Here is a 23,636-nt window from a genome sequence, read left to right on the forward strand (position 1 = left end):
TTCACCCAACCAGTCTACATGTGTTTTGTGGACTTGGAGAAGGCGTTCGATCGTATCCTTTTGGTGCAACAGGCGGATTGGCTCAGCATCTGCCATGAAGCGGGCGCTGTACCGGTCTGTCGAGGTGAAGAGAGAGCGGAGTTCAAAAGCGAAGCTCTCGATTTACCGGTCGATCGACGTTCCTCATCTATGGTCATGAGCTTTGGGTCATAAACGAAAGAACGAGATCGCGGATAACAAGCGGCCGAAATGGGTTGTCTCTGTAGGGTGTGTGGGTTCTCACTTAGAGATAGGGTGAGAAGCTCGGTCATCCGGGAGGGACTCAGAGTAGAGCCGCTGCTCCTTCATGTCGAGAGGAGCCAGTTGAGGTGGCTCAGGCATATGGTCAGGATGCCTCCTGGACACCTCCGTGGTGAGGCCTCCTCCCACCGGGGAAGACCCAGGACACGCTGGAGGGACTATGTTTCTCAGCTGGCCTGGGAACGCCTTGGCATTCCCCCGGAAGAGCTGGAACAAGTGGCTGGGGAAAGGGAAGTCTGGGCCTCCCTTCTTAAAGTTGCTACCCCCGCAACCCGACCCCGGATAAAGCGGAAGAAAATGGATGGATGGATGGATGGATGGATAAATATGCATTTGTGATATTACTGTAGGATATTGAAACTAATCTCTATTGTTTCTTTTCAATTAGTTGTGACCTTCTTGGCCATTACAAATTCACAACAGGTGTGAACCTCTGGGGTGGCGAACATTCATCAACCTGACAAGATGTACATCCGATACGCATCACATGAAAAAATGGCAACAGAAACATCCAGGAAATCAGTGAGGACTGTGATCAAATATACAAATTTTAGTATCAGATAAAAGTAGCTTCATACAATAAAAGCCTGGCCAAATTACTACAACACTTATAGAAATAAGAAATTAATTGAATGTGACTAGTCTGACAACATGGAGTAGGCTAAAAAGAGCCATTAATCTGGAAAGGGTTATGAAGTCATGTCCAAGGCTTTGGGACTCTGTCTCAGAATAACCAATAAAAAAAATTGCTGAAGACTTTTAGGAAAATATTGTTTGGACTCATGAGATAAATGTGTAACTTTCTGGAAGGGGTATGGTCCATTACATCCGGTGAACCTTATGACTTTTGGACCGTTTTCCATGGATGTTTTTTTTTTTTTTTAACCAAAACTGTATTTAAATCGTGGCAACCTTGGAGATATTTCTCACTCCCTTTGATTAATTTTTCTTTAACCTACAAAGAATTAAGTGTTTTGTATGATTTCTATAAGTAATATTTACAGTGTAGATGTTACCCAGTTATTCTGAAATGATTAGGAGATATAATCTGTTATTTTTCATTAAAGTCAACTTACTATTACGATTGTTTAGCAATCTTAAGAAAGCGGAAGTTGTTTTCAGTTTTTGCACATTTTATGAACAAGGGGAGACTCATTTCTCACCGTTCAAGTGAGTTGGACAGACCCAGTTAAAAGGAAAACTGAATCTGATCAGTTAGCAGTATCAATGTAGACAAAGAAGATTAACTTGAAACTTGTCTTTTTTCTCCCAGAGCAACTTCCACCATGACTTTCTATGACTACAAACATCATAGTTCTGTAAGTTGACACAAAATGAAGCTGAAAACTAATAACCAACAACACTGCTGTACCTGTCAGTATTAAAAGGGAACAGCTGGGAAATATACCTTTTTGTTTTTTACTGTTCAGGAAAACAAGAGGGAAATGTCCATTTCTATTTTCTATAAAGATAAAATCACCTACTAGAATCGGTACAAAATGTAATAAGCATTTTGTTGGAAGAGCTGGTTTACTTTGCTTCCATTATGAAATACAAACTGCTGGAGAACTAGACACTGGACAGATAAAGATGTGTTAACATATTCTCCTGCAACCATGGGCCAGGACTTCACTGTAGCATAACCTTAAGTAGAAATAGCATTTGCATGAAAATGTAAAAATAAAAATGAAACTATGTTCCTGGGAACGCCTTAGGATTCCCCCAGAGATGCTGGCCCAAGTGGCTGGGAAGAGGGAAGTCTTGGTCCAAGTCTCTGCTTAGGCTCAGATTAGGCAGAGAATAAAACAAAAATGTATACCATGATCCAATTTGTTTGTTTTATTGTTTTAAACAGAAAACAAAAAGTTATTTTTATACACAAACAATAGTTCAAGTACTTAATGTACAGAATATTTGCCATTCTTGAAATTCAGCTTTTTATGGAGTAACTACTATAAGAAGTTGGTGTTAACTGGTTTATTAGTCAAGCTATCTGCTCTAGGAGTCAGCCACTACGAGTAGCTTTCCAAGTAAAACTTTAAGACAAGGCGAGATGATAAGTGATAGGTGATGATGCTCTGTTGGTTTTCTACACTAGTATTTGGCTAGCTGGTATAAGACTAAATGATATAGTAGCCAAGCAGCACCAAGGAAAATAAATGCAGTTCCTGGATTGTTAGAAATATTATTTGCTCTAAATGATCAAGCATCAACTAAAGAAATGCATTTTGGGCAAGAAAATGTTTATTTTCTTATATAATAAAGTACGTTTATTTGCAACATAATGTATTTCAAATATTGTACAAAAAAGGGGGAAATGGAAAATCTACAAACATGTGCCAGTTTCCTTTGAGATTAATCATCAGAATAATCAATACATTAATCCATAAATAATCTTTACTTGCACCCCTTATTTGTTCTCTGCAAAGAAAACTGATAGGCACTTTTTTTCAGCCAGCTGACTGGCAGTTGGGGGATGGATGTCTGCTGCCTTACAGCTGGTTTCTTTCTTAAAACCCTTCCTAAACGTCTAACAAGAAACACCACAAGCAACATTGTTTTCGTCATCCCAACACTAAATCATGTCCACTTATCTCATAAACCTGCTTTTTTTCTTCTCCCCCTTCCAAAGGTTCTCCACTTCCCCCACCAGCCTCGGCAAACTGAACTGTTTAGACTAGCTTAGTCTGTATGCATGACACGCCGCTCTCATGATGGACAGAGTCCAGACCCTCACACGGCAGCAACCATACGGCGGACCCACTGCACTGAAACCATCCCTCAAAAAAATGGTGTCCACCTGCCCTGTCTCAGCCATAACAGCCCCAAACCACACATAAATCACCTGTCTGACGGTTCACAGGAGTCATAATGCTCTCCCGCAGGCTTGGCTGCGGAGGTGAGATGGGCCACCGGCAGCAGCATCCCCTGCCAGCCGCCTAAATGGACGGCCGGCACTGGTGAGGCATCTTTAGCCCACTTGCTCCTATCTGCATCCGAAGCTCCCTACCGTATCGCCAAACGTGAGGGGGGCTTAGGGGTGGGGGAGGAGAGGGTGGAGTGCAGCGGAGGGTCGAAATCACAGGACTCCAAAGACAGCTGCAGCTTATAAGGAATGCGAGGGGCCTCAGCCAAGAGTGCAGGCAGGGAAACCATACCATATATGGCAACAGAGGCAGAATCTAATTTTTATCAATGAGCGGAGCGGGCATGAGAGTGGATTAACATGCAAAGGTTGAGCTCCCATCCCTGACGGGAGTCTGGTACGCATTAGCTGGCGCCCTGCGAACACAGCGAGTGGGCAAAGGGGGCCTGCATGCGTCTGTCTTCGAAAAGGTGCACACTTAAGCTGTGCAAACAGTGAAGGGAATATGGACTTCCAGCACGCGATTGATTCCTGTGCAATCAGGAAAGAGAAAAAAAAGGAAGTGGCGGATAAATTTATTACTGCTGATCAAGACTTTTGAAGATTAATTTTTAACTTTATGTACATTCAAATGGTAAACTTGTTCATATTTATTATGTAAAGGTATTGAAGTTAATGAGATTTGTTGCAACAGAAATTAGCATCAAATTGAAAATGTGAAAGTGTGTTTTCATGCATCTGTATTCACCAAATAAAATCCAACCATTCTCAAATCCAAATAAAATATGTTGAATTTTCTGTTTTGACTTGACTAAAATAAATTAGCAAGACGGGTGAAGTTATAATATGTTGATATGCTCAGATTGAGTTTAAAGGATTAAAATGTTATGAAAAGAAGAAACACGGATCTTTCCACAGACTGTAGAGATGGGTAGTTGTTTCTTATCCTAACACAGCCCAGACCTGCTGGGATTTATCTTTAGGAGGAGTGTTTTTTTCTGGGTGAGGAGAGGTCACAGAGGCAATGAGTAAAAGACTATTCCCTTCACATATGGTGGTTAATTCTTTAAATCTCCACATCTGACTTCATCTTCAGTCTGCAACCCTACAAGGAACTACAGATAGTTTTTACTCAGCTTCATAAAATGGTTTGATGGTGAAAGTGGAGATTTTGAACATCTCACAACAACAAATTTTATTCATTAGGGTCATATGAGATGCAGTGAGTTACAGTGAAGAGGATGGTTGAAGGCTTTTGCTTGTGTAATGTAATCTCAGCATAAATGCAGCTGTTCTGCCAAGGCCTCTGGGGTTGGTAAGTGAACATTAGTGAGCAAACAGAATCATGAAGATGAAGAAACACAGAAGGCAGGTCAGAGAGAAGGTTAAAGCAAGGTTAGGTTACAAATTGATATTCTAAGCTTTAAACATCTCATGAAGCATAAATGTAGCATCTGAGAATGGGAAGTATATGGCAAAACTGCAAACCAGAAAGAAATGGAGCAAGGGAAGAGTTAAAGTTAGAGATGCACTAATTAATACCTGTAAAAAAAATTCTAGATTGGGTAGCGGTAAGAATGTGCAATACATAAGAGCAGATATATAAATCAGTCCATTTATGTCAGTGTTTAAAAGATTTTTCAGGTCAATTCAGCACTGTTTTTCTGTATCGGATTGTTATCAGTCAATGCTGAACCTCAGATAGCTGTAACTGTATCAGAAGTGAAAAAAAGTTGTGTTGTTTTTAATTCCAATTTATTTGTTGTTTTTGGTTGTAGTGTTTTATTTTGGCTATTTAAAATTTCTTCCAGTTAGAGTGTTGAGTTCTTTACAAAATTAAAGTTTATTGGTCATTGATTGGTCAGCTTGCATTATTATGCTATTATAAATATATTACTTGAAAATGGTCTCAAAACAACAATATTATCATCGCAATAATTTCTGCGACAGTTTACCTTCCAGCAAAATTTTTTTGTGTGACAAGCCTATAGCTTGCAGAGATATACCTGTAAAGAAGCTACTGTAGTATTTTTATTTGTAAAATAACCAATTATGTTTTTTACTTTTATGCATTTATTGTGACAAAATGAAGGAAAAAGTTTTAAGACGAATACTTATGGACGGTACGATAACAACAAGGCCAAAGAAAAAACCTTTCATGAAGCAGGAGAAAGCTTAAAACTGTTTACATTTTAACTTTTATCCTCCACAGCTGGTAGTCAGCTTGATTTATGTCCTCTTGCATGCCTGCATGTCTTAGAGATGTTTCTTACAATATTCATCAGTCTCTCTACAATGCTTTAACTGTTTAATTAATCTCTCAAAGAGAACAGACAGAGAAGCATGCACTGAATCAGAAGCATTCGAGTTGAGTTTTTACCTTCGTGTCACCCATGCTCTCCGACTCCGACACCTGGTAGGTGAGGTCTGTCTCCTCAAAGCCCGTGGCGCTCATGCGCTGGTCCATGGAGGGGTCGGAGCGCGGCGGAGAGTCTGGCGAGTTAAGGCATGTCTGGATCAGGGCTTTGCCCGTTTCGCTTGTGATCATAGGCTGGAGTTTCCGGGTGGCGAAAGTATAGACATGACCCGTTTCGCTGGCCACCAGCAGCAGAACCTGGGTTCCCGTCAGGGTCGAGAGTTCATAGGCCTGGGGAGAGATAAATCAGGAACAGTAAGACATAAAATATATATATAGCTCACCAAATTTGGACTTCCTTTTGATGAATTATTCTCAGCATTGAAGGGAATATAAAAAAATTCCCAATATGAACTAGTGGAAAAACAGAAATAAAAAGCCCAGTGCAATTTATAAATACCTCTGTAGTGAACTGTGACGTATTCCATGAAGCTGAAGATAAGACTCCCAGAATAGAGAGTGTGATATAGATGTGAGACAGCAAAGTGCTTGTTTGCATAAGCAGGGGGGGGATATTAGCACTCCAGATGACTGAGGAACTATTCTTTAAACAGAGGTAGATTCTGCTGCCTTATCTGCATCATGTTCACACTCTGGCTATACGGACGGGGAGCATCGAAATGTTACTCCGACCTCCTAAAGCTGGACTCAGAGTGAAAACGTCTTTTAATCTAAAAGAATCATCAGGTATATGGTGGATGCTACTGGGGGGTGTCAAGGTATGGTGTCACTACCACCACCTTGGCACGCAAACCACAGTCAGAACAAGACGACACACGAGCCATTGTACGCTGGAGTGCAGTCCACTGTCGGACAGAGCGAAGAGATGAATCACATTCAAATATTGAGCTGTAATAAACCACATCTGATCTCTTTCACGCTCGGCCTCCTTATACATTGTGTCGATCAGAGGTTCTGCCTTACTAAAGCAAAACCGCACAGCTCCTCTTACTGTTCTCTACCGTCTGCCTTTAGAAGCTGTGAGTTAAACCAAACCAAAAATAACAGACTGAGTGTCAGAGTTCATAAAGATTTCAAAAAGCATGACACTTCCAGAGCAAGAGTACCTCAGTCCCTTTTAACAAACTATTAAAGTGAATGTAGACTATCACTGGCCATCACTGTGGTTGAAGAAAAGAACCTGCTGTTCGTTAGAAAACCTGACGGAAAATTGGACAAATGCAAAAGGTGTATGGTCAGACAAACACCTGGATGGACAGACAAACTGGATAGATGGACAAACAAATTCACAGGCAGATGAACAAAAACTGATGAGCAGTCAGGTGCCAGTTGAGCAAGTTAATTCATGTTGATCCAACAGTTTGTTCAGACAAACTGATGAATACATGGTTACACAAACTGTTTGATGGACAGACAAAAAAACCTGACAGGAGGTTGGTAAAATAGTTGAGTTGTTGACTGGACGGAGACATAGTTAGATAAATGAATGGGCAAACTGATTGGTAGATGGAAGGATTAGACAAATGGACAAGCAGACAAACCAGTGGATGGACAAAAGAGCTGAAAGGCAGCAAGACAAACCAATAGGTAGATTGTAGGACAAACTGATCGATAGATGAATGAATAAATGAGGGGTTAGACAAACCAATGAGTAGATGAAAAAAACGATTGGACAGGGAGACAGAAGGACCCCTGGACAGGTAAAACACCTGGAATAGGTAGGCTGAAGGACATTTGGATAGAAAGACAAAAGAACAGTTGGATAAGTAGACAGAAAAATGGTTGAACAAACTGTTGGGTGGTTGGAAGGATGAAGAGTTGGACAAGCCGATGAATAGATGGACTTACAGATGGATGGGTAGTTGGACAATCCAGTGGATGGACGGAAGGACAGATGGAGAAACCAGAGGGTGGACAAAAGGGCTGACTGACATTTGATGGCTAGACGAAAGAATGGCTGGACAAGTACACGAAAGGACTAATGGATAATTCGATGGGTAGACAGAAGAACAGTTCGACAAGCCAATTGGTGGATAGAGGGACAGAGGGTTGGACAAAGTAGTGGGTTAATCAAAGAACAGAAAGCTGGACAAACTGATAGGGGTCATTTTGGTTTGATTTACTTCACTGTTAAACTTCTGGGCAGTCTACATCCTCATCTCAGACTCATACCTGAACTAAACTTTCAGAAATCTGTTCCTGTCTCTTGTTAAATTTCAGGTCCTCACTGAAATATTTCTCAGATTCTAGTTGAGTAGACCTCTTCTGGTCCGCCTTAAACCATCTGACAGCTTAGCTGATCGATTAAACCAGGGCAGATACAGATTGATTAACTTGCTTCTGTAAAAGTAACGAACATTAAAATGAAGCCTCTCAGAAGTTAAAAGCAGCTATTCACAGTTTCAAGAAAAGCAGAACAGAAAATGTAAATCTTTTCTAGCAGCAACACCAGAAATTAATAATAAACTAGGAAATTTGCATCACATATTCCTGACTTATCAGGAAATATAGCGAAAAACAAAACCAAGAACTAAAAGCATTATGACTAAATCCTAAATAGACAATGAGAAAGGTTTCCTTTAAATCACCACAGTACTTTCCAGTACAAAACAGGGCTTATGGACAAAGTTTTAATAAAACCCATTAATGAATTTTTTTTATAATAAACCCCTAATTTAATCAAAACAATTAACATTTTGGCTTCTCTGACTGAGCTGACAGGATTTGGTCATTATTTGCTTATTACACAGTTTTGTACAGCTATGCTTCCAGGAACAGCAAGGTAATCAAGTAACGAAAACATCCATTAGTGCCGGTAATTTGTCTTCATAGCTTCTTAAAACAAACAAAGGAACCCTAAGGGATGCATGTTCTCCAACTGAACAAAATGAGACCAGAGAAAATTACTCATCCTGCAGGTTGAAAAGTGAATGAATTGTTCCTGCAGATCAGTTCCTAAAAAGTTCCTGTATCACTTGTCATTTTTTTAAAAAACCTACAGACAAAGCAACATTCACTCAGAGCAGCTGGGATCATTTCTAAACTGTTACATAGTGTCCACTCTTTGCTGCAAATTAATTTTGATTGGATGGAAACACCTTTCAACATCAACTTATAAGGTTTGTCACACAGTTTCTCAACTGTACTTAGGTCTAGACTTTGACAAGGCCATTTGAGCAAACAAATATGCTTTGATCTAAATTGAATTGAATTCAAAGATACTGTATTTACCCTTAAGAGAACTTATAATTTAAAGACCCAAGTATCTTTAAATTGATGCTACAGGCAGGAAGGATGTCCAGTAGCAGTCAGTCTTGCAACAAATCTTAAGTAGCCTCTGAGTGAAGCATGTTGCTGTATTACAGCCTTGTGACTTTCATGCTAACAGCTCAATTTCCAGGCAGCAGAGACGACATAACACATCCCGGATGACGCCATCAATTGGCAAACTCTGGTAATCCACCCAATTTGATCTTGACGCTGCTCCCACGGTAACTTATCATAACAAATATCCGAAAGTGAGAAAAGCAAAAGTCCTTCCAGCTGCACAGCATCCAAAACCAGAGAGAATAATTGTCCAAACATGCCTCAACCAAAAAGAAAAAAAAAATCATGAACAAAAGTCAACACATAAGAACTAAAGTAACAGATCTACTCCAACATGCTGTCACCATGAGCGGCCTAACTCTAGAAAACCATTCCTTTGCAGCTCTGGCTGTGTGCTTAGAGTTGTTGTTCTGTCACTTCATTTTTAAGCCTCTTATTGGCTTTTATTAAAATTTTTCTTGATTTAGCTCAATATATCACTCCCATCAACTCTGGGCAACATGCCTGACCCTTCTGAAGAGGAGGAAAATCCCCACAGCATGAAACTGCCACCGCTACGTTGAGGAGGAGGGTGTTTCATTTTTGTCTCCTCTGAACAGAGTGCCTTCTTTCCACACACGTCATGTGTTCACTAAATAACCTGTAGAAACTTTGACAATTTTCTCTGTACCTTCCACTGTCTTGCTTGGTTTTTATGATGCACTTTAGGTCATCAGGCATGTAAAGTAAAGGGAAAGGAAGATGTGGGTCGATCTGTGCTCTATGCATCCTTCAAAAACAGAAACAGAGCTCCTCCTTGTTAGAGACCAAACTACTATAAATCTACCCACTCCACCCACCTGTCAATTTCTGTCATGGCTGGCATTAGTGTGGGCAACCGCTTAAAAAAAAAAAAAAAATCCCTCCCCGCGTTGTGTCAAATAGTGTTCACGTTGCCAAGAGCCTACATAAAGACACTTCAGTTTCCACGACAACAGTCTGGGGAAAAAAAAACACCAAAACATTAAAAACCAAAAGAAATTCAGCAGAGAGAGAACCGTGCATGCGCCTCAAAACATTTAACTATAAGTGTTTATTTTAGCCTTTAATGAAGGTGTTCATCACTCCTTTTATAGTGAAATAACTACAGACAAAGTTCCACAATAATTAACTTTAAATGGAGTTATGGGGCCCTAATCAAAACTTGATATGCTGCTTCAGTCCCCTCAAACCAACGATTACCCGCTTTTTATTATCCATCTTCAATAAATACATTACCAACACACAGGCATCTTTACAATAGTTTATTCTCACTTCTGTAGAGTAGAGAAAAGTACAATGTGGAAATACCACATGCAAAACATAAATCTATTCAACATCTAAATATTTTAACACAAGCAAAAATATCCACAGAATAGAAAACTGATTGTTTTAAAGGTCATTTTAAAAAGTTTTATTTTGAATGATTACAACTAATTTGAACTTTAAATAAAAGAAATTTACTATATTAAATCCAACTCATGTGACATTTCAAATGCTCTTGGGTGCCTCCTGCTGGATATGGAGCACTAAGCAGCTGCTTAGATTGCTTATAACTTGGGCCAAATCTTGAGTTGTAGCCAAATAAAATACAGTGGACCCCCAGATTAGCTGAAATTCAGGAATATTCAAGTCTCCCTTCAAGAAAATGCTTAGTACTGCATATTTAAATCATTCAAATACCAAATATACCTTGAAATGCAAGATCCACACTCCTCTGACACAGCCAATCAGCGCCAAGGAAAATGAATGAAGTTTTTGGATTGGCTGCTTTGCAAATGCCACCCAATAGCACCCAGGTATTTCAGCTCTCCAAACTGCACTTTCCTTTGAATATATATAAAATCTGCAAATTTTGTGTTTTTTTTAGAGACATGATAAATGATTATCTACAGATCAAAATCTGACTATTTTCCCCTCAATCTGCTCAGATCAGGGGGTCAAATACTGAAAAATCTGAATTTCCCCTCTCAGTCATGAGCTGCATCTTAACCAAGATGCAGCTCAAAGAACTCCCATAGATTTTGGTTTATAAAAAAGCAGCCATTTTAAGTACTTTAAGTTCTTTTGTTAAGCTTTTTTTTTAAAAATCTGATAAAAAAAGGTTAGGAATATGTGTTTTAATGCAATAAATGGGGATAATTTCTTTTACTGCTTTCATTTTTGGCAGGGTTCAGAACTATTATATCTGTTCTTTAACAGAAGAACACATTTTTTCTGTTCTGTGTCCGAAAAAGAAAAAAATCAAAACAACAAAAAAATCCACAAATATCGGTAAAAACCAGATTGGTGAATATCTAGCAAATAGGCGACTGCTTTGCAAAGCTCTCAAAAAACTACTGCTCGACAGGCACCAACACAGGCTTTGAAGATTAGGATGAAGAGGAAATTGTCATCCTCAGATCTTCAGTGTCACCTGTCACTCTGAGCTAACAAAACCGAAAGCAAAAAAGACAGACTAGAAGCCTGCAGGAGGATGTAGAGTCATGCTGCATGCACAGACTCCACTGTGAGCGCTCTCTGACCATCCTCTGATCCGTTTCCCCTCTGGCTTATTCAGCTGTTGGCACATGAAGACTACTGCTGCTTGCTGCCACATGGCCCTCCTTTGCGGTGGCGGAGGCAGCACTCTGTGCACCGATGTAGTTGAAAGGAGCTTCTTTGCAGAAGACGCAGGCCTTCTTAATGAACCTGTAAAGGTGTGCTGTCTGGGAACCTGTGTATGAATGAGTGCATCAGGATATTTAGAAATCTGAGAGTCTGTGTGTGTGTTAGTTGGGGGGGGTGAGGCATGGTCACAAATAGAACTGTCATTGGCTCAAACCTATTTACAGCCCTTTGCTCCGACTTCCTTGCACCCACTGAGTCACATTGTGGTACAACTGTTTTGTCACAAGAAATGGACTGATCTGCTCCTGTGAATAAACACTTGAATTTACTCTCTATTATAACTTTAAGCGTTCCTTCTTTATCAGATTTTTCACCTTGTCATATTACAACTACAAACTTAATTGTGTTTTATTGGGATTTTATGTGATAACCCAACACAAAGTTATGAATCAATGTGAGGTGGAAGAAACATGTTTTTCCAAACTGTTAAAATTCTATGAAATCAGGCCTTCATTTATATTCACTTTACTCTGATACCCCTAAAATAAAGTCAGAGATAATGTTGAGACATTTCAAACAGGTTTGGGTTACATAACCATACTTAAAATTTTGGACAAATCACAAACACTGTTCAATCCATCGTCGGAAATGGGGAAGAGTGTGGCAAAACAGCAAACCTTCCAAGATATGGCCATCCACCTAAATTAACCAATCTTCAGAGTAGCATCCAAAAGGCCAGCAGTAACTCTGGAGGAGTTGCAAAGTTCCACAGTTCATGTGGGGGAATCTATCAGTGCAGAAGTTGTAATAGAAAGATGTGTAGGGCACACAGGAAACGTGACCCAAGTTGAACTTTCTGGCCTACATGCAGAAAAACGACACTGCACATCACCCTGAACACATGGTGGGAAAGCATCATGCATTTCTAACTCTAGTCTCAATTAGAATTGACCCAAAAATGGCCTACTCAAAGTGCAAACATAAATTCATTAAAACTTAAGTTGATTTGCAAAGATATGCAAAAGTTGGTGGAGACACACTTCACTTTTCCTCATCTCGACACTTCTACACTACTTTAATTTAGTCAATTACGTTAACCCCAACAAAATGCACGAACGTTTGTTCATGAAGTTAGCCCTGGCATGTGTGAAACCTGAAAAATTGGCAAAGCACTGCAGAGGTCGGCTGGGACAATAAACACAAAACACTTTTAACACCTCACCTTTTTCATAATGCCCGTCTTCCTCTTGCTGAACGTGGTGTAGCGTCTCAACTTGTTATCGATAAATTCCATCTTTATTTTTACCCGCCCACGTGTCTTCTTCCCCGGCTTCGCCCCGGCAACTCCTCCGGTCACCATGCCGTACCCTCCGGGGGGTACTCCCAGCTCCTGTCCCGCCGCCGCCCCTTCCATCTCCCCCCTTTCCCTCTTCACCCCTCTCCTGCTGTCCCCGAGTGAACCCACCGGGTCATCCTCGTCTCCAGAGTCCGAATCATTATCCGAGCCGCTGCATAGAGGAGCACTATCCCGGTCCGGGTCGAAGCGGGCTCCATGGGGCATCACCACCCCGGGGTTTAACCCCACAATGCCTCCTTGGACGGCAGTCTGCAGGGGGTTCAACCCGGCCCCGTTCCCCGGTCTGGCCCCTCTAGAACCCCCTGGCCCGTTTGCCCCCAGCATCCCGGCAGCCTCTCTCTCCCCCTGTCGCCCCGCAGCTCCGCCGCTCTCACCGACCCCCGGTAAGGCTTGACCAGTTCGGACCAAAACGGGACGAATCCCCGGCCCGTGTGCCGTAGCAGTCCTGCCCGATGCCGACCCGTTTCCAGATGGTGCCGATCCGACCTGGCTAGGTAACATTATATTCACAGAAGCGAGTCTCTGAACGCCAGCCAAAGAAGCTGGAGCGTGTCGAACCGTGAGGGGTTGTTAAAGCGCATACACGTCCGGGCCAGTAACTGTAAACACACCGGGCCAGATGACAGATTGCGGAGTCCAGGAAATAACCGATACAAACTTTACAAACTGATGCTGCCCCCAAGACCCGTAAACCCCGGCTCAGTTAGGCTCACCCTCCTCCTCTATTTCCAAAACTCCGAGCACTTTCTCAAAAAGGAAAGCGCGAAGAACGCCTCACGAACGATTCCGCCGAGTCAGATAGTCCGCTCTACGTTTAAAAAAAGAAACGATTCAAACCTATCGATTCGTGCACATATATCACCATTCACTTGTACTTGATTAAAATCTCCATATATCCCTGATCCAGAAGCGAAAACAACCACCTAGCTTAAAAATACCGCATTTAAGAGCGGAGTGATACCAGAACGGGGGACTACTTCCCTCCTTATAAAGAGATACGTTTCCTTATTTGGTGCTGTCTCTCCTTATTTGGTGAGTCACAGCGTCTCCCGTCGATTGGCTGAGGATTATCTGAATAGCGCTGTGATTGGTCGATGAGAAACACTCATTAGAATAAATACCAACATGGTTGAGCTAATGTCAACGTCACCGTGGAAAAGCAGGGACACCAAAATAATGCAAATAATAGAGTAAATAATAATAAAAAAAACAACTTTGCATTTCGAGTGGGTGTTACAAAGTAAACTCCGACCTAGAAAACATCTTAACTAGGAATGTTTTCATGCAAAACGTGGCTTTAGCTGAGACCACAGCAATGCTACTAAAAAGTTGTCAAAGAAGATGGTTCTTCAAGCAGAGCTGTTCCCAGTTATTTTTAATAGGGAGTTTAGTGGGAGGATGAAGTTTTTTCATTAAGTTGTAGTGATAACCACTGTCTTAAGAGGATTATGAAGCAAATATCTCAGGTGACATAAACATAGGGTAGAGTTTGTGCTTCTGTGACTATAACCAAATGTTTTGCTTGACAACCTGATCAGTAATGCAAGTATTTAATAAAATAGTAGTACTTCGGATGATATAAACAGCTTTTCAACAGAGTGATCAGACAGTTTACTTTATATAGTCAGAAATTACATAAAATGTGACCCAAGCAGCAAAAAATGACTAACCTACAAGTTTGTTTTTTTTGTGTGTGTGTTTTTTTTAAAAATAATTACACAGTTGCACAGTGGACAATTGTAAGCACTGTTGGGATTTGAATCCAGTCTGGCAACATGGAGTTTGCATATTCTCCCAGTGCATACATAGGATCCTTCTGGGTATTGCAGCTTCCTCGCGGTCCAGAAAGATGGCTGTTAGGTTAACTGGTTCTAAATTATGACTGCATGACTTGTTTGTCCTGTGTATCTCCGTGTTGCCCTTCGATGGCCTGGCAACCTGACCAGGATGGACCCTGCCTCTCACCCAACACCAACGGCGGGTATAAACAATGGATGAATGGAATTCAGTTGCTCTCTGAGGCCCTCTGCTGGTGGCCTTGAGGTCCTGAATATTTTCTCAGTTTGTTGACACAGACTGAAATTGATGCTGTGCAAGTCTAGAGCCACTCCTTGATTCTTTTCATTTTGATTCCAGGAAAACCAAATCTGATTGCTGAAGGTAGTCCTGAGAAGAACACTCCTTATGCTATGCTCAGATATAGTTTTGATTAGTTAAGTCACTGACCTTTAAGAGGTAAAAAAAAAAAAAGAAAAGAAAAAAGAACATGAACTCATACAATCTGCAAATCAACTGAAATACCAGGCGTAACACTGTTAACATTAGCTAAGCTATAATTTTGAATTTGTACAGACCTTTCCAAACAGTTATAAAATACATCTAAACTCAACTGAAAGACAATGCATTTCTCTGAGTCTGTGTTTTGATACATTCAATTAGTTTTCCCTCTTCTTATGCAGTTTCCTTTTTTTTAACATACCAAAACTCCAAGGAAATAGCTCTTTGGTAAAAGAGATGATGCAAAAAAATAACTTGTTTTGAACCCGTTTAAATCTTGTTCATATTTCCAATACAAATAGCAAAAGAAAGAAGAAAGTCTTTGCCTGCGCAAAAGGTTGTTAATACAGCACCATTGTGCTACAATCTTATGACCTTGCTGCAAATGCATTTAAATGATTCCTTGCTTTGTGGACATTACAGAAAAATGCCCAGAACCTGGAATTGAACCAGGTCCAGCTGCATTGAGGACTGCAGCCTCTGAGGATGGTGGATCTCCTTTACCACTTTACATGTTTGTTTTCATGTACTCGTGTTGGTTAATATGCACCGTCCCTTATGAAATAAATTCAAATTCAAACTGGCCCACAGCATCACAGATCCTCCACCTTACAGAACGGTAGTCATTAACTTCACCTGAAGCGTTTGCTGCTCTATAAACTCAATTTTAGTCTTCAATTAATGCTTCAATTACAATTATTTGTCAGAGGAACAAATAATCATATCAAAACTATTTCTAAATTAATGCATGTACTTACAATAAAAGCTTTGATTTTGATGCAATAAAATATTTATTTTTACTTTTTTTTTTACACTTTACCAGGGATACCACTAAATGTTGCTTGCATTATGCATTCCAACATATAGTAAATTTTTTAGAGTACAAAATATGCACCACATAATTCCCTTAAGGCAGGGGTCTCAAACTCCAGTCCTTGAGGGCCGCTGTCCTACAGTTTTTAGATGTGCCACAGGTACAAAACACTGGAATGAAATGACTTAATGACCTCCTCCTTGTGTAGATCACTTCTCCAGAGCTTTGCTAATGACCTAATTATTCTATTCAGGTGTGGTGCAGCAGAGGCACATCTAAAAGTTGCAGGACTGCGGCCCTCGAGGACTGGAGCTTGAGACCCCTGCCTTAAGGCAATCAAATAGCTCAAAAGATACTCTTTATATGAGAAGTATTAATCGGTTAGAATCAACATCTTATAGTCACACCCAGATGCAGATATTACTGACAGTCGCCAAAACCTGTGTGTGTGTCTAATATTTAAGTCTCAGTATCTGCCCTTTAGTTTTCGTCCTTGTAACCACTGAATGCAAGAATCCAGGTTGCCAGGACAACTAAAACAAGCAGTGTTAACTAAGTGCATTACAATTAGTCATGACTTTATGAATAGACACTTTAAAAAATGTCCTCAAAAACAACAAAAAAATGTTGTTAGAGAAAAATTGGCCAAGAGGCACTTCAGTGGTTAAGGTATTGATTCTCCTCCCACTTCCTTCTCCCAACAGGCAGGTTAGAACAGATGCTTTATTACATTTCTGACAGGCTCTCTCTCAAGAGCTGCTGGATATATATTCACTTATTGCGACATCAGCTCAGAGAAAACAGATGGACTGTAGTTTGATACGAGCTGGAACCTGATTCATACACAAACCTTAATGATTATATACTCAAAACTATGAGCATGACTAATTCACACCTGTCTCAAACATTTGGCATGAAGTTGGTCAATAATTGAGAAAACAATCAACAGTAATATAAAACTATTCAACTATTATTAAATTATTAAACTATGTATGAGACCAGTGGACTGATCTGGTCTGTTGTATTGTGCTATAAAAATAGTTTTACTTCTGTACTAAAATCCCCAAAGTTTTAGCTCGACTAGTCCTGAGCCACGATAGGCCAGGCAGAAACTTAAAAATCCAACCTTTGTCCATCTAAGAAACAAAATAGCAACACCCTGACAACTCTCTTCAGTGTGGAGGCTGTTATTGGAAGAAGGCTCAAAGTTAGCTATTATAAAACATCAATGAAGTGTAAAACTGAAGCCAAAGGAAATACACAAGGTGAAAGTAGTTATCCATTACCTGAGAAACGACCGCATTGTTAGTCATGCAGAGTCATGGCGGTCATTGCCTAAGAGGCAGGGAACACCCTGGACAGATCGCTAGGTCATCACGATGCAACATACAGGATAAACAACCATACACACTAATGGTAATAAACTGTGCACTTCTTCCCAGATGGTTTGTGATCCTGCATCTCCTCTTCTGCACATCTGAATTCCCTCACCAGCTGTTTTCCACCTCTGCAGAAGCCTGCTAATGAGCCTGGAGCAGAGGTGCATCTAAACATAACAGGATTGCTCTCCAGGACTGGAATTGGGCACCTCTGAACTAAATCAACAAAGTTTTTGCTTTTTCTTTCCACACAAAGATACTTCCTGTATATGGTTTACATGCTCCATAAATAATAGAAAGTGTGTTTCAGTTTAAAAAGAAAACACGAGAAAAAGTCTGCAGATGCAAATGTTTTTCCACTCCTGTTCTGCCCCGGATACTGCTAAAAATAAGTTTCGGTATTTTTCATAGTTTGAATTCTGCAAACCGTAATAGTTAAAACAAAAAACTCACATTGAGTAAAAACACTGTGCACCTTTATTGACAGCAGCATGTATACTTTTGAATATATCTGATTACTGTGAACATTTGCTCAAGCAGAGTAAAAAAAACCAAGAGGTCTAGGTTTGAGTGCCTAGCATTCATAAAAACAAAACATAAAAACAAGCTCATAAACAAAGGCCTTTGTATTTGATTAGATAATGTAAAAAAGGGGGAGACTGTTAGGATAATCCTTCATTTTCTAGGCACTTAAATGAGTCCAGGTGACCTGCAGTCAGCGTTTTTGACCTCCTGTGTGCCGACTGTTGGCATATTCTGTTAGGATGCACACTGAGACGGACCATGTGAAAACAAAAGTAGCATAAAAATGTTATGGAAGTACCAATTATAAACAATTAAAAAGAAAACAGGACCTTCATCATAAATAAACAGGTACCTGTGCATCCTTCTACACAAAGAAACATGGTGTCCTCTCAAGTGAAGTTAGTGCATGGCTTCTACGTTATGTACACTTTGTCTGGTGTGATGATCGACTGATTAAAAACAAAAACAGAAAAATAAAAAGATAGAAAATATGATTGGACCTCTGTGGATGTTACACTGCACATTTAACATGGTGATGGGTTGAATCCCTGCAACTGTTGACATCGTTGGTGAGACAAAAAGCACCTCGAAGTTGACACAACAACATATACTCGTCCTTTTGATATAAATTCTTGGCTAAAAATGTTTGTTTCAGTTTGTTCCTGAAGTGTAGCCAGATGATGTTTTAAACTGGAAGCATAACAGACTGTGACCCTTCATGCAAGCTTGGTTAGGCCTCTTCTTTTATCCACGTATGTCTGAGCGAAAAGAGTTCGGCGTCAGCACTTGTCCACTCAAAGGTTACAGGAGCAGATTAAATATTTAAGACAGGGTTCCTACACGTAATTTATTTTAAAAACATTTCCAGACTCAACCTTCCTCAGTCCTCTATGCTCTTTTTTGAAATATGGAAAACAAATGTTCAGCTTGAAACAATGGCCGGTATTTCTACAGTATGGCAAGATTTAATTTGATAACCTGGGAAAAAGAAAAACTGGAAGGAAGGATAAAAGTGAGAGGAGGTGGGAAGGACAAGGAAGGAATGGAATAAAAAGGGAAGGAAGATAAGAGAGGGACAATTAAGGAGGAGGGAATCAAGAAAAGAAGGACATAAGGAAGAAATGTGGAGAAAAATTATAAGGAAGGAAAAGAGGAACAAAGGAGGGAAGAAAAGGAGAGACGCACAAAAATTATAGACGCAAATAAGGATGGAAGGACATGAGAAAAAACGGATTGAACAAAAAGGGCAAAATGAAGGAATAAAGGTAGGACACAAGGAAGAACAAATGTAAGCAGGAGAGGAAAGAAAAAAGGACTAAAGAAAAGTTGCATTTAGACAATGGGAGAGGAAATTTTTCCACTCTCTTTTCCTGCTTTTCTTTTAAAATCAATTCCAGGCCTTTTTAGCCTGTTTTGTAACCATTAAAATATGAAACATTTTAAATTGAAGAAGCCAGATCTCCTTCCACAGATGATCCCCTAGTTTCAGGAACAATCTCCATTGATCAGAACAGAGCATTGTTCCTTTCATCCCCACAAGGTGGCAGTGGACAGCTAGGTTGAGTGTGTGATGTGGGTTCGAGGCACTGAGGTTGTGAGCTGCTGCAGACGGACTGTGGAGACTCATATATGCTGCAGCTAAGGCCGAACTCGTCCATCATCGCGCTTCCATTGATTTAGCAAAAGTCTAGTTCCCACCCTCAACTGAAATAAAATTTTTTTAAAAGTCCTCTCTTCAAACCTCTTCCCTGAAATGAGTGAGACTAGTAATCCAGCATTTGTGCTTCAGAGGGACAAAGGGTCAGAAGTTCTGGTTCCCTCCTCAGTTTGTGGACGGTTCTCTCAGACTTTGCTGTCAGAGGGCTGATCTCCCAGGGCGTTGACGATGTCGGTGAAGGAGGGGCGCTCTTTGAGGCCGGGCACCCAGCAGCGGACCATGAGCTTGTAAATTTTGGAGGGGCATCCATCCGGTGCGGGAAGCTTCAGTTTTCCCATCTTCAGACCTGCAGCAAAAACATCACAAGATTTCTATGTTAAAATTAAAGACAAAGAACCACATTTCTCCATCTATTTAACAAAAAAAAACCTTTAAGAAAGAAATCAGCCCTACCTTCCAGAACCTCGTCATCGCTCAGTTTGTCGTGCGGCATTTCTCCCAGACTGAAAACTTCCCACATCAGCACTCCAAAGGCCCACACGTCGGACTTGGTGGAGTAATCGTCCTCGAACACAGACTCTGTTGGCAGCCAGCGCAAAGGGATCCACGCCTGTCTGTAGTGGTAATACTCACTGCACACAGAAACATAAAACATAAGACACATTCAATTCAAACAGTGAGATTAGGTCAGGAGTTTATTTTGTCAACTTAAAAAACAACAACAAAAAAACAGAATCCACTGGGTGTGCACTGGATGCTGCCACTGTTCTTCTCATGGTGGGAGCATGTTGGAGGTCTGTTACGTTAGTTTTGATTTGTTATTTTTGTAGATTTTTGTTAATTTTTAGTACCTTGCTGTGCAGCTGCAAGATTTTTGGTGTTACTTTTTTACTTTCGGTCAGTTTTTATAATACAAAAGAAGTTCAAACCATGTTTTCCATCGATCATAATGGGGAAGGATCGTATCCCGTACTCAAACGTCTCGCTGTTCGGCTTTCCAATCATACAGCCAGACAGATTTAAAAAGGAGCAGCAAAAGCAAATGGGCTGGATTAGCAGAACTTGCTACCAACTGATGTCAAACTATGATACAGCAACAGTCTTCAGTCAGAGTTCTCTTCAGATTCATTGCAAGACTGACTGCTACTAGAGGTCCTTTCTGCCCACAGCATGACCATCCACAACAACTCTGATGATCCTTGTATGCCGAGTTACGACAACATTTAATTTCTCTTTGGGTTAAATAAATTATTTGTGAATTTAGTTTTTCCTGCAGACAGTGCCACACTAAACAAGAATGGTAAGCTAAGAAAGGCCCTTCCTAAAAAGGAGGCTGTATTCACAAAAATTAATGGAAAGTTTAGTGGAAGGAAAAATATGGTAGAAAACAGTGCACACACAGCATAGATAACAGCAGCGTTGGGAGGATTTTGAAGCAAAGTCAACTGAAGAGTTTTAAGGAGACGTGGACTGTTGTTGAGGTCAGAGCTTCAGGAATCACCACACTCAGACATTTCAGGGAGAAGATGCGACACATTCAATGAATTTCCTTGTGTTAAGTCACTTCAGAAATGTTACCTGGGCTAAGGAAAAAAAATGTTTTTTTTGTAAAATCAAGATTCCAGAATCTGGAGGAATGGCCTTGATCCAGAATTGGGTACATACTGTATACTATACATTGCATGGAGATACTTTTCAATTGGTTGATCTTCCTTTAGGTATACAATCCATTTTTTTCTATTTAGTTACTGAAACAACTATAAGCTGCAGCTGTATAACTGTGTTTGTAACAGACCTGTTGTAGACGTCTTTGCTGAGGCTCAGTGAAGACACTTTGATCCGTCTCTGACTGTTGATCAGACAGTTCCTGGCAGCAAGGTCTTTGTGAACGAAGCGGTGGTTGGACAGATGCTCCATGCCGCGAGCCACCTGGGCACAGATGGAGACCTGGAGAGAAAAAAAGACGAAGGAGAAGAGCAGAGTAAAGTGACTTTCATAAAACATTCAAAGTGGAACAGACACATAATCATAGTTGCACTTCTTTTTTAATGAACACATTAAAACACTCACAGAAGGTTATAGACCTGAAATAACATCATTTTTGTCTTAAACTGACTAATTTCAAAAGTTGCAACAGGCAAAAACAAACAAAAAGACATCTTCAGTGTTTTATTTATCTCTAAATAAAATATTTTATTACGTTTTGGTGTCAGAAAGTCTATAAACCTCAGCACTGCTGATAAATAACATAATTCTCCTTTTTTTACCGTTTCTGAAGACAGATCATTATATTCCAATATTGCTTTCAGTCTTTAGAGACATATTTGTATAAAACTGAATATGAACTACCATATAAGATGTTATGAAAGACTGTCTGGCACAGGGAAGCCCAGTGGCCTGCTTTTGTGAGCAGGAATTTGATTATTTTGTCCATTATAGGGAGGGAATAGTTTCAAACAATATCATTAGTTTTCCTTCTGACAACACAAATGAAGATGCAGACCCAGAAGTAAAAAAGAAAAATCCTGAAGTAAAAAACAAATGAAGTTTAAATGAGTTAATGTTTATCTGGTAGTCATTTAAAAACCATAATAGTTTTGGCTTGATTTTAAAAAAATATCTAGTTTTGATGGGGCAAACAAAGCAAAAGTTACAACTGTAACTATGGTCCTATGAATCCCGGATGACTGAGGCGGTGCTTAAAGCACTGAATGATCACTCTTGCGCATGCACAGGTCGAGTATCTTATACCAACATGGTCATGTGTGACCCCCAGTGACACCGGTAAATCTATATAGTCACATGACAATGACAGCTCAGTCCCTTAATCTTCTCGTGAAACACAATGATTCCGAGGGACCGAGCGCTCTGGCGGTCATCCGGGATTCATACAACCGTAGTTACAGTCGTAACTTTCGTTCTATTTCATCCCTACTGACCGCTAGAGGTGGTGCTTAGAGCACTGGATGACGATTACCAACAGGGTCCTGAGGAATCACACACAGAAAAGAAACCACCCCAAAAACTGGAGGGGCACAGAGTGGCTCGAAGATGATGAGGCCACCTTAGGGAGAAACGCCAGAACCAGCTGGGTTCCAACGGCAACAGGACTCTTAAACAGACAACGCATGTAGTTCACCCACTCGCTTCGCCAAAGCCATGGCGAGGAGAAAAGCTGTCTTTTGACAAACACTCAAGGCTCACCTCTGCCAAGGGTTCAAACGGAGGAGCTTGCAGGGTAGCAAGGACAAGAGAGAGGTCCCACACAGGCACGACAGGGTGTGTGGGAGGGTGCAAACATCGGGCACCTCTCAGAAACAAAGAAACATCCTTATTACAGCCTATCGTCTCTCCACTCACCACCGTATGCCAACAAGAGATGGCAGCAACATAAACTTTCAGAGTGGATGGAGACCGACCCTGAGAAAGCAGTGCTTAAAGGAGGGTTAAAATAACAGAAATAGGACAGTGTACAGGATCCTCATGTCTAGCATCACACCAGCTGCTAAAAACCTTCCACTTATGGGTGTACACCAGTCCTGTGGAAGGGGTCCTGGAATTAGTCATTATATGTCCGATGTCTCCATCATACTCTGAGAAGGAAACACCCCGTAGCGGCCAAACCCAGAGTTGGAGGCGACTGGGATTGGGATGCAGGATCCCACCCCCCAACTGTGAGAGAAGGTCCTGTGACAGAAGAGTCATTGGAGAGCTGCAACAGAGCCTGCGCAGCAGTGGAAACCAGGTTCTTCCTGGCCACAGGGGGCCACTAGAAGGACCTGATGCCCCTCCTGAAGGACTCTCAGGAGGGCGAGATGATCCTCGCAGCTCCGACCGTAGTCTCGAGGCTACCAGCGACAAGCAAATAATCAAATGTCTTACCACCTGTTCAACCAAAGTGAGAAGACGAAAAGAGACTGAGCTGTTATTGTCACATGACTATATAGACTTACCGGTATCACCGGGGGTCACACGTGACCATGTTGGTATAAGATATTCGACCAGTACATGCGCAAGAGTAATCATTCAGTGCTTTAAGCACCGCCTCTGGCGGTCAGTAGGGATGAAATAGAACAGAATTTTCAAAAATTATGCAGCTTTAGAGTAAAATTAAAACCTTCAGGACTTA

The 23,636-nt window shown here is 40.7% G+C and overlaps 2 protein-coding genes and 1 long non-coding RNA gene across 7 annotated transcripts in view; all 3 read right to left on the reverse strand.

Moving 5' to 3' along the window:
• The window catches only part of srfb (serum response factor b), a 32,452-nt gene extending 18,833 nt beyond the window's left edge, over positions 1–13,619 (reverse strand). For 2 of the 5 annotated variants that reach the window (XM_032553571.1, XM_032553570.1), the window contains exons 1-2: positions 12,721–13,618; positions 5,547–5,813 (exon numbers count right to left, since the gene is read on the reverse strand). In XM_032553571.1, the coding sequence (XP_032409462.1) occupies positions 5,547–5,813; positions 12,721–13,356 (903 nt within the window). In that variant the 5' untranslated portion in view covers positions 13,357–13,618. Of the gene's footprint in view, positions 1–5,546; positions 5,814–12,720 lie in introns of all 5 variants that reach the window. The other 3 variants (XM_032553572.1, XM_032553574.1, XM_032553573.1) reach the window with 3 other exon arrangements.
• Positions 13,620–17,779: 4,160 nt separating this feature from the next.
• Positions 17,780–23,636, reverse strand: part of ptk7b (protein tyrosine kinase 7b) — an 80,547-nt gene continuing 74,690 nt past the window's right edge. Inside the window, exons 18-20 of the mRNA XM_032553385.1 lie at positions 21,303–21,454; positions 19,961–20,139; positions 17,780–19,853 (exon numbers count right to left, since the gene is read on the reverse strand). Coding sequence (XP_032409276.1) covers positions 19,693–19,853; positions 19,961–20,139; positions 21,303–21,454 — 492 coding nt within the window. The 3' untranslated portion in view covers positions 17,780–19,692. The remainder of the gene's footprint in view (positions 19,854–19,960; positions 20,140–21,302; positions 21,455–23,636) is intronic.
• Positions 21,534–23,629, reverse strand: LOC116713283 (uncharacterized). The gene is made up of 2 exons (XR_004337849.1): positions 23,461–23,629; positions 21,534–23,355 (listed from the first exon to the last, which is right to left on the reverse strand). It is a non-coding gene; the product is annotated as an uncharacterized LOC116713283 (long non-coding RNA).

The sequence above is a fragment of the Xiphophorus hellerii genome, chromosome 22 (assembly GCF_003331165.1).
Source record: "Xiphophorus hellerii strain 12219 chromosome 22, Xiphophorus_hellerii-4.1, whole genome shotgun sequence".
NCBI lineage: Eukaryota > Metazoa > Chordata > Actinopteri > Cyprinodontiformes > Poeciliidae > Xiphophorus > Xiphophorus hellerii.